Raw genomic sequence first — 12,456 nt, 5'->3', positions numbered from 1 at the left:
TTTTCTGAAAAACAGGTATACTTCTGATTTACATATAATTATGATGTATCTTTGATCTATAAAAATTCATTTCTTTCTACATCCTTGATTTTTATATTATCTGAATTTTTAACCTATGTCCTAGAGTTAACTTGTCCAGAAGAAAAGTTTTTAACTCACAATGCGTTGATTAAAAACCCGACAACTAGCTGAACTTTCTCGCTTTTATCTGTTCTATCTTCTCGCATCTCGTTTGAATAATGTACGCAAAAATGTGATTTCACTGGCTCTTTGCAGTAATGATTTATTAATAGGACAAAAAATTTCTTGAATCAATAACCACAAATAGCGACTTATTGCAAAGCAAAGGAAAAACAGTGAAGCTTCCCGAGCTCCCCAAAAAAAATTCTTCTGAAGTCGCGATCTCAAACACAGAGGCGAATCGGAGCTTCGCGCCACTTGTTCGAAAATATCATTCACGCACCTCTAGGTTTAGGTGTCTTTCGAGACATACGCAAACTTTGGTTTGCCTAGTCTTCACAATTTTTCATCATTTTCGACTTATGCTTTTTTATGATTGAGTTGCATCGCAATAGTCGAAAATAATGAAAAATGTTGAAAACTAGGAAAACCAAAACTTTCATATGACTCCTAAACCTGATAAAAGACAACTAAACCTGGAGGTGCCGGCACGATATTTTTGGAACTTGTTATACTGATGCAGGACAAAACGCTTAATTTCAAAAATTGGACTTTGCCCAACACCCTAGTTGTTTCTCGACTAAAGTATATTAGAAGAAAACTTTTGAGATTTTGAAAATTTTCAGAGACATACCCTTTCTCTATTAAAAAAAATTGAGGAGTTGCAGCTTCTGCTGGAGAAATTTGCGAAACCGCGTCTTTCGATAGAAGCTTTCATCTCAGATTTGATAGGGTAGTTTTTAAGAAAACTCAAAAATTTTCTTAAAAAACAATCAAAGTTCAAAAATCCGCATTTTTTAGTGCTAAAAGCAGGTTGTGGTCGATAAATAGAACCGTTAACACAGTGAACCGTTAACACAGTGTGGTGTTTTGATTTATGGGCTAGCCAATAAAGCGGATTTAGGAAGATCAATACTAAAGTAGCTTTTTTTCTTGAAATGGGACGGATACATTGCAATTTCAAGTATTAAAAACAAATTATACACTTGGAATCAATTGCAAATTTATGAACTAATAAAAAATCTGTAATGAAATTCTGGTTTAAAACAGCAACTAAGTAATCAATAATTACTCGCATGACCACGATTTTTTCGTCGAAAAGAAAAAAATGAGGAATTTTAAAACAGTTACTAGAGAAAGGAAAAACAAATTTTGAATTTTTGTTGACCTAATTTTTTAACTTTTCTCATTTTTTTTCGACTTGTTTTTTTTGTTTGTTGCATCGCAAGTTTGTTTCATGTTTGTGTTGAATAGGTCCTGTTTTGAAGTTGTGCAGCATCTTGTTCTGTTGTAATTGTGTGTACAATTAAGTACTTGAGAATTAAAAAAAAAAATCAAAAATAACCAGACTTCTTTTTCGTAATTACTTTTCGATTTTTTTTCTTAAATTAATTGTTGCCTCAATAAAAATACAATAAAAAAGAGCCTATGCAACACAAAATTGAAACACACTTGCCATGCGCCAAACGAAAAAATATATACACGTTGACAAAAAAAAACTTGAAAAATTAGGTCCACAAAAATTCAAAATTTGTTATTCTATTTCCTCTTGAGACAAACAACAACAACAACTTAGAAACAACAACACTTGCACCTGCAAAAAAACTGCCTACAAGAAATGCAAAATCCGAGGTGCGGCAGCTTAGCCAACAAAACTTGATCAGACAAAGGAAAGTCCGGCAACAATTATTACCAACTTTTTGTTTCAACTGCATAAATACTGAAAAAACAAGGTACGGCCGACACTCGGACCTTGAGTGCAAAGGCGACGTCCTAGGCGACGTCCGTTAGCCCTAGGCAAAGTGGCAAGGAACCTGTAAGATGTAAACAGAAGAAAACAATTGATTAAAAAAAGAAGAAAAAAATTTGTAAGAAAAGTTTTTTACGGGGAAAAAGTCTGGTTCCTGATTACAAGACACTTGTTCTGGCGATCGAGACAACTAATATTTACATTCGAGGCAATCAACACTTTGAAAAGCATTTTTTTTTGTTTTGCTACTTGGGGTACAGGACTACTTGACGATGATTGTATATAAAAAACTTTTTGCTCGATAAGGCTATTAAACAACTGTTTTTAGTCAATAACCAGGAAATATATTTTTTTCAAGACAAGTCTGTTTAGAAGCGGCGAATCATTGCTCAGAGGCGTCACACACGAAAAATTGTCTTTTGACGGCCTCCCAAGTTTGTTTGTACAGAAAATAATTGATTTATCATTATTCTGTTTTTTAGACTAGATCATACTAAATTGACAATTGAAAAAGAGAAAACGGCATGTAAATGATTTCTATTTATTCTCATGTGATCTACAAACTATTTTAGCAATAGAACTGTCACATTAAAAAATTCATCTCTCTTCCCTAGGAAAAAATACAACGGGAATTTTTTTAAAAAGTTTTTTGTTTTCTTAATTTTTTTTTCATTCATCAGTGAACAAAAACAAGCTATACTAGTGTTTCTGCAATACTGGTTTCTCTGAGAGAGTTGGGATTCATTGAAACTAAGGGTGCCTTAACTTCTATTTATTATAAGCTATTTAATTAAAACATTGATCTAATAAAAGCGACAAAACGTTTTTCAGATATGAATTAACCCAAATAGGAGAACATAAAATTATCAGATGATTATTTTTAACATCCAAGAACAAGAAAGCAAATCTGAACATAAAAGTAATATAGATATTGATAAATACTATGCTGATAAATTTGGCAGACATTGATATAGGACAACTAAGGATTTTGAAATATGGTCAACTAAACAATAATTTAACGAATTAAAACCTTTATATACATAATTCAATTAAAACTTGATAAATGAAAGGATTAAGACACCTGAAAATTTGTAAATCATTAGCAAATGATTGACGAATTCTCCGTTTGATTTTCGGCACGATCGGCAATATCAAATTCAGTTGCCGATTGAACGCAACAAGAAGCATCTATAAAAACACTCGTTATAAGATACTGATGTTCCGCAGCAATGCATATTGCTGATTCGTGCTATTACATATTTTGAATCGAAATTTTTGGTTTTAGGATTAGTCTTGATAGCACCTAGATGGGATGATGGAGAACAGTATTGAAGAACATAGCTCTTCAGTATTCGGATATTATAAAGGATTGAACAGCGCACACTAACACAAAATTGTCAATTATTTCTTTGAAAGAGGAACATACCTATCGTTTTTGCAGACAATTAAGTGTTCAACATCAAATTTTTGTCAAAAGGTAAAATTGAAATTTAGATATAAATCAAATTGCGGTCGGCTTGATCAACAAGCCGACCAAAATTGAAGGAAACAAAATTTCACAGAGGCGAAGCGGAGCTTCGCACCACTTGCAATACAACACAAACACAAGAAGTCGAAAAAATTGAAAATGACGAAAAAAATAAAGTCTACCAAAATTCAAACAGTGTAACTCTCGATAGAAGTTCATTCTTGGCAAAAAGGCCAGCCGTTTGAATATTAAATGAGCAGACAAAGTGAGCCGGAAAAAAACATGCAAGCCAACAGACAGTTGGAAAAAAGTCAAAAAACGGAATCACACAGAAAAAAAAAACAATACAGGGCTTTTAAGCTTTCTAGAGCAATTTATGATAGACAGTTTTTAGAAAAATTTAACCCAATTTTAGAAAATTGGATCAATAAGAAAATTTTTTATTTCGCTGAGAAACTGGAAATTAAATTCCAGTTTTTAAACTACAAGTTGATCACGTTTTTCGATCCCTTTAATCTTGTGCTGTTCAATAAGGGAGTTTGCCCTCCTTTTAGCAAAGGAAATCAACTGACTTTAGAAAAAAAATCAAAACTCAAACCGCGAAAAAGTTAATTTGAGCTTGAACTTATTTTAAGATTTTTCCGGAAAAAACCATAGCGACCTATATAAAAGTCTGAACTTTCCTCGACTATTAATGAGCAACACCTGCACTTGCAATTGCAATGAAAACTGCTTACAGCACACGAAAAACCAATGATGTGGCAACTAAGCTGACAATCTTTGAGCAGACACCATTTGAACCAAAATAAAAAGATTTCATGACTTTTTTTCAATCTTTCATGTCTTCCCCTGAAACTAGAATGGCTAATACTTGCACTTGCAACTTCAATGAAACTTACTTACAGCACAAGCAATATCTCTGTTGTGGCAGAGAAATTTCAGCAGAGAGACGAAAGTCTGACAGTTACATGCATACTGAAAAAAAAAACGTCCGGTCGAGACTCAAACCACATAGCTTAGGGTGCAAAGGCTGCGGTGTTACCCCTAGACCAAGTATGAAGTAATAACAGTTACGAGAAAAGAAAAAAAGCTAAGATATTGGGAGAAAAGAAGTGAAAAAAGAAGCCAAGAATGTCAAAAGTTGTTTACGGGAAAAAGTCTAGTTCACGATTACAAGACACTTGCTCTCGCAAGTGTAATAAAAATAAACGTTTATTCAACAAGTTCATTAGAATTAAAACATTGCTAGAACGTGTTTTCGTGAAAAAAAAAGACCTATGAGATTGAGATTTACGAATGCTAGACAACATAAACAATAAAGCTCCAAATATGTTGAAATTGGTGGCTATAAAAATCATGTTGCTTTCTATGGACCATTTAGATTGATTTTTATCTAAAACTGAATCCATCTATTATTTATTTAGATTTTATTGATCACCGAACATCGATATGCCAACTTAAAGCAGCAAAATGACTGTTTTTCAGTCCCCGATCCATCCACGATTACATAATCAACCGAAACAATTTTCGAAGATTTACACTTCATATTGGATAAGCAAGCGATGTCTTCCTGAATAAAATGGTATTCTTAAACGTTTTTGGATGAGAGATAGGATCAGGAACTGCAAAAAGAGAGTAACCTCCAGTTTAATTGTTTGCGAGAACAATTTTGTTCCTTTTAATGCAACAGAGGGATTATGTAAAGCACTTCATTTCACTTCCTGAATTTCGGCCTGAGATGGTTCTGGAACCTGTGCATCTGATAAAGCAGAAGATTGGCAAACTGGATGCCGCACGGCTTGCAGCTAAAAGGCACGATTGATTCTGGACTCGAGTCGGATTCTTCCGATTCGCTCGAACTTTCTGTATTCTCCTCTGATTCGTTTACAACCGGTAAATTACTCGAATCCTTGTTAATCTCATCTTGAATGCGCATAAACGGTGGTTCCCATGAATTCATCTTTTTGCCAAGTTTTGATCCGTAATGATTGATAATCTTTCTGGAGTCTAGATTTGGAGCCAGACTTTGGACACCCGTCCGTTCTTCATTCAGTTTTTTCAATTTTTTAGACATTTCCGGTTTCATGATCTGTGTTTCGAAGCAATTTTTCTTATTTTGGCTAGCTGTTGCCAATGGATTTGATATCATCACGACATCATCATCTTCAATGCCTTGATCTGTGTCTTCATCTAAGAATCCGGCCATTAGTGGAGACCGGGAAACTTTATCTAAACTACTAGCGTAAATATTTTCAGGATCGGAAACTGATTTGCGAGGCCCCCTAAGCTCAGCAATCTCCGAATTTTCAATTTTAGCATTACTACTCATGGGTTGGCTGGACGACTGATATGGATTTGACATAGAGTCCAAATAATCTATGGTGCAATAGGACATTCCTGCGTCGAATTTTCCCTTTTCAACCTCGCCATTTAACTTTGTCACAAATTTTCCAGTTCGCGGTTGCTCGTTGTGTTTGCAGTCAACGAATCTTCCAGAAGATTCAACCGAAGTCGGATAGTAGCCGTTTCGCTGGTCTTTTTCGGTATTTCCAGAAAATAGAGTTGTCGAAGGTTCAAAGAAAACATCTTCAGAGTCAGAATTTTCTCGGCATCCATCTAGTTGTCTACATTGGCTGATACTGCTGCAGGCTGCCACAAAATTGTCATCATTAGAGTCGATTCGATATTGATTGTCATCATATTGATTTTTGTCACTGTCTATGGCCAACTGTGGCGTTGATGGTCTATCAAGGCAACTATCAGCGTTGCTACTGTGATTTATTGCAGTTTTACCCAAACCTACGGGTCTTTCTCTTTGATTTGTAAACTTTTCTAAGTTCCAACTATAGTTACGTTTTTCGACGCGATAAATTGAGAGTTCCGGTAAATTTCCTGTCTTAAACTCTGCTGCTCGTTCAGTCGCGGAGTTAGTGTAGCTACAATTTATTTGTGGGGCTACCGGAATTGATTTTTTGATGGAAGCAATTCTTATACCAACGGATGCCTGAAAAGACGTTACTGTGTCATTTCTCTCGCTATCATTCATTTCAGACGTCTGCTTAACATCTAAATAACGTTTTGTCTTTACCGGATTGGAAAATGAAACCAACCGTGCATCGTTTTCTAAGACTCTATCGGCCGTAGTTTTTTGACAGCTATAGAGGTGTCTAACTTCAGAATCACTTTTAAGCCTGCGATAAACACTTTTTCTGAAGTTTCTTGATATACTCAAGTTACTACAGCTTTCGTGGATTAAGCAGGAATAATCCAAATCTGAATCAGAATTTGGAGCACAATCTGCCGTAAAATTCGCTTCTTGGGAAAATTCCCGACGTCGATCAATATCCGAATGATTAAAGGTTTTAGAAACTTTTGCTTTTCCCGATGCGTCCGAAGAAACAATATCGGATAGTAATCTCCTACTTCGTTTCAAAGGGCTGATTATTTTAGCGGTATTATTAGCAATATTTAAGCTACTTGGACGTTCAAGCAAGTTGCTCCTGATAGTTTTGCTTTTAAGTGACTCCATGGATCGTACAAACACATCCGGCCCAGAAGTTGAACTGGAATCCAGCTCAGAACTGGTGCAATTGTCCGAATAGCCAAAAAGGTCGTCACTAGTAAGCATTTCCGTACCATCAAATCTGTTGAATCCATTTTGATAGCTGGGTTCAACTTCTTCTGTTTGAGTGTTTTCCTCATTGCTTTTGTTTATACGTTCCTGGAGAGCCTTCAGGTTCATCCGATTGACTTCAACCACGGCAGTCAAATTCTGTAATTTAGAGTCATTTCTTATTAGTGGATCGGTAATCAAAGTCCATGAGTTAAGGTCATCTGTCTTTAGGCTGAATTCGTTGTTAAGCTTGGCGTAAAGGTCCATGAAAGTCAAAAAATTTGCATTTTCATCAGGAGTGTCCGATCTAAAAAGCTTGATTGATTTCGTGGCTAATTCGTCGCACAGCTCTTTCTCTAAGCGGGCTTCCTGAAACCCACTTTTGAGCGATGGAGATGGAAGCGACTTGCAATTGTTATGTCTGATGTGTCTGCGGAGCTTTCGGTAGGTTCTGAAGTTTTCTCTACAGGATCTGCATTGATAGTGTATGAAAGAAGGCTTCATCAGAATTGCTTCGTGGTACTCCTTGAAATGTTTCGAGGGCGTCGGCATTTCGACGAAACAGTTTCTGCTCAAAACCTCGCTCAAGTTGACCGCATGGCAGCTGTAGTCACAAGACATTTCATTTGAAGGTAATGTGAGCGTGAATTAGTTCACATTCAGTAATAGAACCGAATAAATCTACGGTAAACTCCACAATAACAGAACTGAAAAGAAAACTTGATCACTGTCCTAATTTGAAAACGGTGCTTTGAAACCAAAATGGCGTCTTTAAGGCAAATCAAAAATTCATCACGATTCCGGATTCTAATACGAAATTATGATTAACGTCAAAATCTTTTCGTAGCATTTTGGACGAATTAAAAATTTAGTAGGAACGGCAATAGTTTTCAGAATCGACTGAAAATTTCTATATTATGCTATGAAAAAATGAAGCTACTTATTATTGCATCTAAGCTGTACAGTCGCTTATGGGAATTTCAAACTACAAACCCAGGTAAATGAAAAAAAAACATTACTTTTAACAGCTATTGAAAATTTCACAGATATTGAAATTACATAGAGATGAATCAGCTCGCTATAACCGCCATATACATTTCCAATTATGCAAACTTAGACAATCAGGCTTGGCAAAATTCGGCAATCATAAGCAGCTAAACTTAGCTAAATTATGCGATGCGAACGATTTGCACTAAATTATGCGGGCCTTTGTGGAAAAATAACAATTCTCTGGAAAAATATTGAGGTAATTTCAATGATTATCAACAACAACACTCAATACTATTACATATTGTGCACTATCAGGGGCGGATTTAGGGGGGGGGGGGGGGGGGGCGGACGCCTCCTCCCCTCAGGGATTCGACCCCCCGCCTTTGGTACTTTTTAAGAAATCCATTTTTGGCCGACCGACCCTAAAATTCTTCTAAAGGCGCAAATATATACTAACTATGAGAAGCGTGCGCCAAAAAACGCGATTTTTTTGTCAACATTTTCCAAAAAGTGCCCCCCCCCCCCCTCGAGAAAATCCTAGATCCGCCCCTGTGATTTATACAGGAATAAATTTAGCAATAAAAATGCGAAATAATTAAAGGTGTCAAATTCATCTTCCAGCTATTTCTTGAAACTAAGAACAAGTACAGCATAATTTTTTTATTTAACACTATTTTCCATTAGTATATAAATTAATTCTACCAGCAATATGCGTCAGCGGCAGTTGCCATCAGGTCTAAACATGGGAGTTTCAACTGCTTTAAGGAAACCAGCCGTGATAAGAAAAACAAGTTGAGTTGTGAAAATAAATTAAAATTGCGCAACTAACTATACGGAGATACAATGATTCTAATGGAATTTCAACGATAATTCATAGATGCCCTGGCAAAAAAAAACTATTAAAATCCTTCTGCGAAATCATCGTTTTCTTGAAAATGCTAATAGAGCTCCTGCAGCCAAGGCGCCGATCAGCCCCACCGACGCTGCGCCTCCAAGAACTGCAGCGCCTATGATTCCGTCACGTCTCTGCTTGTTGACAATGAGTTGCTTCAAATCTTGAGCTTGTGAGTTACTTGGTTCCTTTTCTAACACCAGAGAGATCAAAGGTAGTGCCTGTGAGTACTCTTTCAGTTTGTAGTTCCCAACAGCAAGATAGTAGAGACACTCTCTCGCTCCGGCATACGAGTTGTCAACTAGATTCTTGAACATCTTCATGCCCTTTTTGACGTCGTCTTCGTACTGGCTCTTTACAAGACAACAAGCATACTGGAACTCGTCGTCCTGGGTGAGACTCTGGTTTTTGGACGCTAATCTGTACTTTGCCTCAATGTACTTTAGATCTGCCACTGGAATCGGCTCGTTGATCACCTGCTCCGTTTCGCGCAACCCCATAAACTATCTTGAAAAAATAGAACAGTTATTTTATGGTAATTTAGATCAACTACCAACGCTATAGTCCGCCGATATTCGGAATGAAATATAATTGTTGGTTAGTTTTTACTACTGACAAATTTTTGAGTATTCTGGTTGCTGATTGCTTTATCTAAGTAATATATAAAGGGCTTAGTTATCAGTATAAAGAGATAACGAAAAATTTCGAAATAATTGTCGAATAACAAATAATTCAAATATTTGACGGCAAAAAGAAAACGCTTGATTAACCCAATACTATCGCAGAAATGAGAAATACATAACATAACATGATTAACAAAACATTGGGAAGAAGTTCGAAATCATTTTCAAAAATGAAACTTAATGGCAACCCGTACAACTGGTATTCATTAAAATACACGAAAATTGTGCAGTAAGGCTGACAAAATCTTTAACCAAAAAAAATCAGCCGAAAACTTTTCGCGATTACTTTTGGATATAAATTACTTGACATATTCAAGCTATTAAAAACCAATATAACAGAATATCATCGAGTCCAGGCGCGTTTCCAAGGTTTTTTAAGCTCTCCCAAAACACAATTAAGATCATCTTCCGCCCTAAATGATCTTTTAGGACAATTTTGGGAATGTTTTCAGCAAAAAATTGCTTTTTTCCGGCTCGCGCTCGCTTCTCAAACTTAAGATTATAGTGATGCCAAAGGCATATAGCCAAGTGGATACCGGAAAAATATCGCGTGCTAATGATAAGCGATCTTAACATTAAGACTAAAATATCAGAAAAAACCTACAAAATACGAATCTACGAAAATGAAAACAATTGCCAACGTAAGCACTGCCACCAAACAGTTGAAAAAGTCAATGCAGTTAGGAAGACCGAAAAAGGAACGTTGAAAAAGGAATGGACTTTATTGGAAAAAAATATATATACTTTTATATACACAAAATTTTCCACCGATTTTTGGCCCACCTATTGATTTCCACATTTATCTCAAAATACTTAAGACGCTATACCAAATGTGAATTATGGAACAAAGCAGCGTTTTTAACAAATTGGAGTATATGCTGTCTTGAGGGACTTCAGAGCTTAGATTTGAAAATTGTATTTTTCGTTTTCATAAATCTCTCCCCTTGCGCTCTTAGATTGTCGAATTTAACACAATTTGAGAAAACAGAATCAATAGAAAAAATTTATTATTCCGCTGAGAAAACAAAAATTCACCTTCGAAAATGAAGTCGTTGACATTTTTTTTAGCCATTTCCACATTCATTACGACCTACATAAAATTCTTCATTACTTTCATTGAAACTTATATATTAACACAGCCAACAGACAGTTTGAAAAAGTCAAAATGGACGGAAGTAAACAGCAAAAAAAACTGACTTTAAAAAAAAGTTCAATTTTGAAATTCTAACCGAAATATATGGTTTTAAAACTCCGATGAATTTGATCGACAATATCATGAATCAATATAGTTCTAAAACTCCGATGAATTTTATCGGACAATATCATGGATCGATAAATATATTTTTTTATTCCGCTGGTAAAACTGAAACAAAATTCACGTTAAAGTCTAGCTTTTCGTGACCTTTACACTTTCGCTGTTTGATAGTGGAGTTTGCTTCCCTTTTATAAAAAGGGAATGAATTGAACTTGAAAAGAAATCAGAAGTCAAACCGCGAAAAATCAAACTTCAGCGTGATGAAGTTTTGAAACTTTTCCTAAAAAAGGAATAAAAAACTATTACTGTTCCGACCACTTCCGAACTTTTGAAAAATTGCAAGGAACTTCGTATTCGGGTGTTTCAGTTTTTGTTCCGACCACTGAAAATGGGGAGGAACTTTGTGTTCGGGTGTGTTTTATTTGTTTCCTTTTTATTTTCCACGCAAAATCAGCTACCACAAACAAACATCAGACTGGGTTGAGTGATATATCATAAAAAAACTCTTTCAGTCATGATTGGAACTACCCTAAATAATTCCCAATTTTTTTTTCTAGTGTTGAGAAAAACCGGTTTGAAAATTTTGATTTTTTTGTCCTAACTCGATCAAATAAAGCAAGCGAGCAGGTTTACAACAGCTGAAATGCATATACTATGCCTAATTTAAGACCTTGAAACTCAATTTTAAGCAAGTAAAACTAGTTTTGGGAGTTTTTTGCTACATTTCGGGATCTAATTTTTTATAGTTTTTCTTGTCATTTTTCTACAAACATTTTTGTCCAATTTGCCTATATTACTATGACTGTCTAATATGCTTTAATCATATTTTTACGTAAGATGCTTTTATCACACCAAGCAGAAAAAAACTACATTTATTTGAAAAAAAAACTATGGTCGGAACATTCTTTGCTACTTGCAAGTAACTGACTATCCTGTTTTTTGTTTCCTAGCTAAATCAGGTGCTAAAAATAAGCATCGGAGCGGCTGGCCAGATTGGAACCTAGGAATTTTGCCATACCAGGCAAGCTCGTTGCCTCCAGGCTAAGTGAGCCGGGAACGCTAACAATTTGAATTAATTCTGAAACAAGGTACCATTGGAGATGAGTCCAGAAGTACACTAGAGATCAGTCCTGTGAAAACTGGTTTGCTGGAAAACAAAGTCTAGTACCCGATTGCAATACCCTAGCTTATCGCAAGGGCAATAAATTATGAAATTGAAAAATATTGCATTTGACAAAGATTCAGTTGAAAAATTTCTGTAATCGAGTTTTTTTTTATCGTTTTGTTTGAAAAACAGCTTTTTTACTAATCAAATTACAAGTTATTAAAAAGCCGTACATGTGCTCCAGAAGTTGCAACTTAGATTGAAAAAATAGAATAGCCGTACATTAATACTACGCTCGCTTAAGCGCGTTAGTGTAATCATACGATTTGGTCGAGTGTTATTTCATAACACAGAGGCGAAGTTTCGCCTCGGAAACACTAGCATGACCACGCCAAGAAGCATCTCTAAAAAGAGCAATAAAAAAGGTAAAAAAGCCTCGAATTACTAAAAATTTGGCAAGGCTTCGGATTCGATCTGCGGCCTACAGATCACGAGTCTCACGCTTATAGTAAACGTGCCA

The 12,456-nt window shown here is 35.7% G+C and overlaps 1 protein-coding gene across 1 annotated transcript; it reads right to left on the bottom strand.

Annotated features, from left to right (window-relative positions):
- Nucleotides 1-8,793: 8,793 nt before the first annotated feature.
- Nucleotides 8,794-9,396, bottom strand: LOC134856920 (mitochondrial fission 1 protein-like). Its single transcript, XM_063873210.1, has one exon. The coding sequence runs from the start codon at nt 9,391-9,393 to the stop codon at nt 8,920-8,922; it is 474 nt and encodes a 157-aa protein (XP_063729280.1). The 5' UTR covers nt 9,394-9,396; the 3' UTR covers nt 8,794-8,919.
- Nucleotides 9,397-12,456: the final 3,060 nt, after the last annotated feature.

Source organism: Symsagittifera roscoffensis, chromosome 1, assembly GCF_963678635.1.
Source record: "Symsagittifera roscoffensis chromosome 1, txSymRosc1.1, whole genome shotgun sequence".
Lineage (NCBI taxonomy): Eukaryota > Metazoa > Xenacoelomorpha > Acoela > Convolutidae > Symsagittifera > Symsagittifera roscoffensis.
Note: the sequence above shows the minus strand (reverse complement) of the source record. Positions and strands in the feature narration are given on the sequence as shown.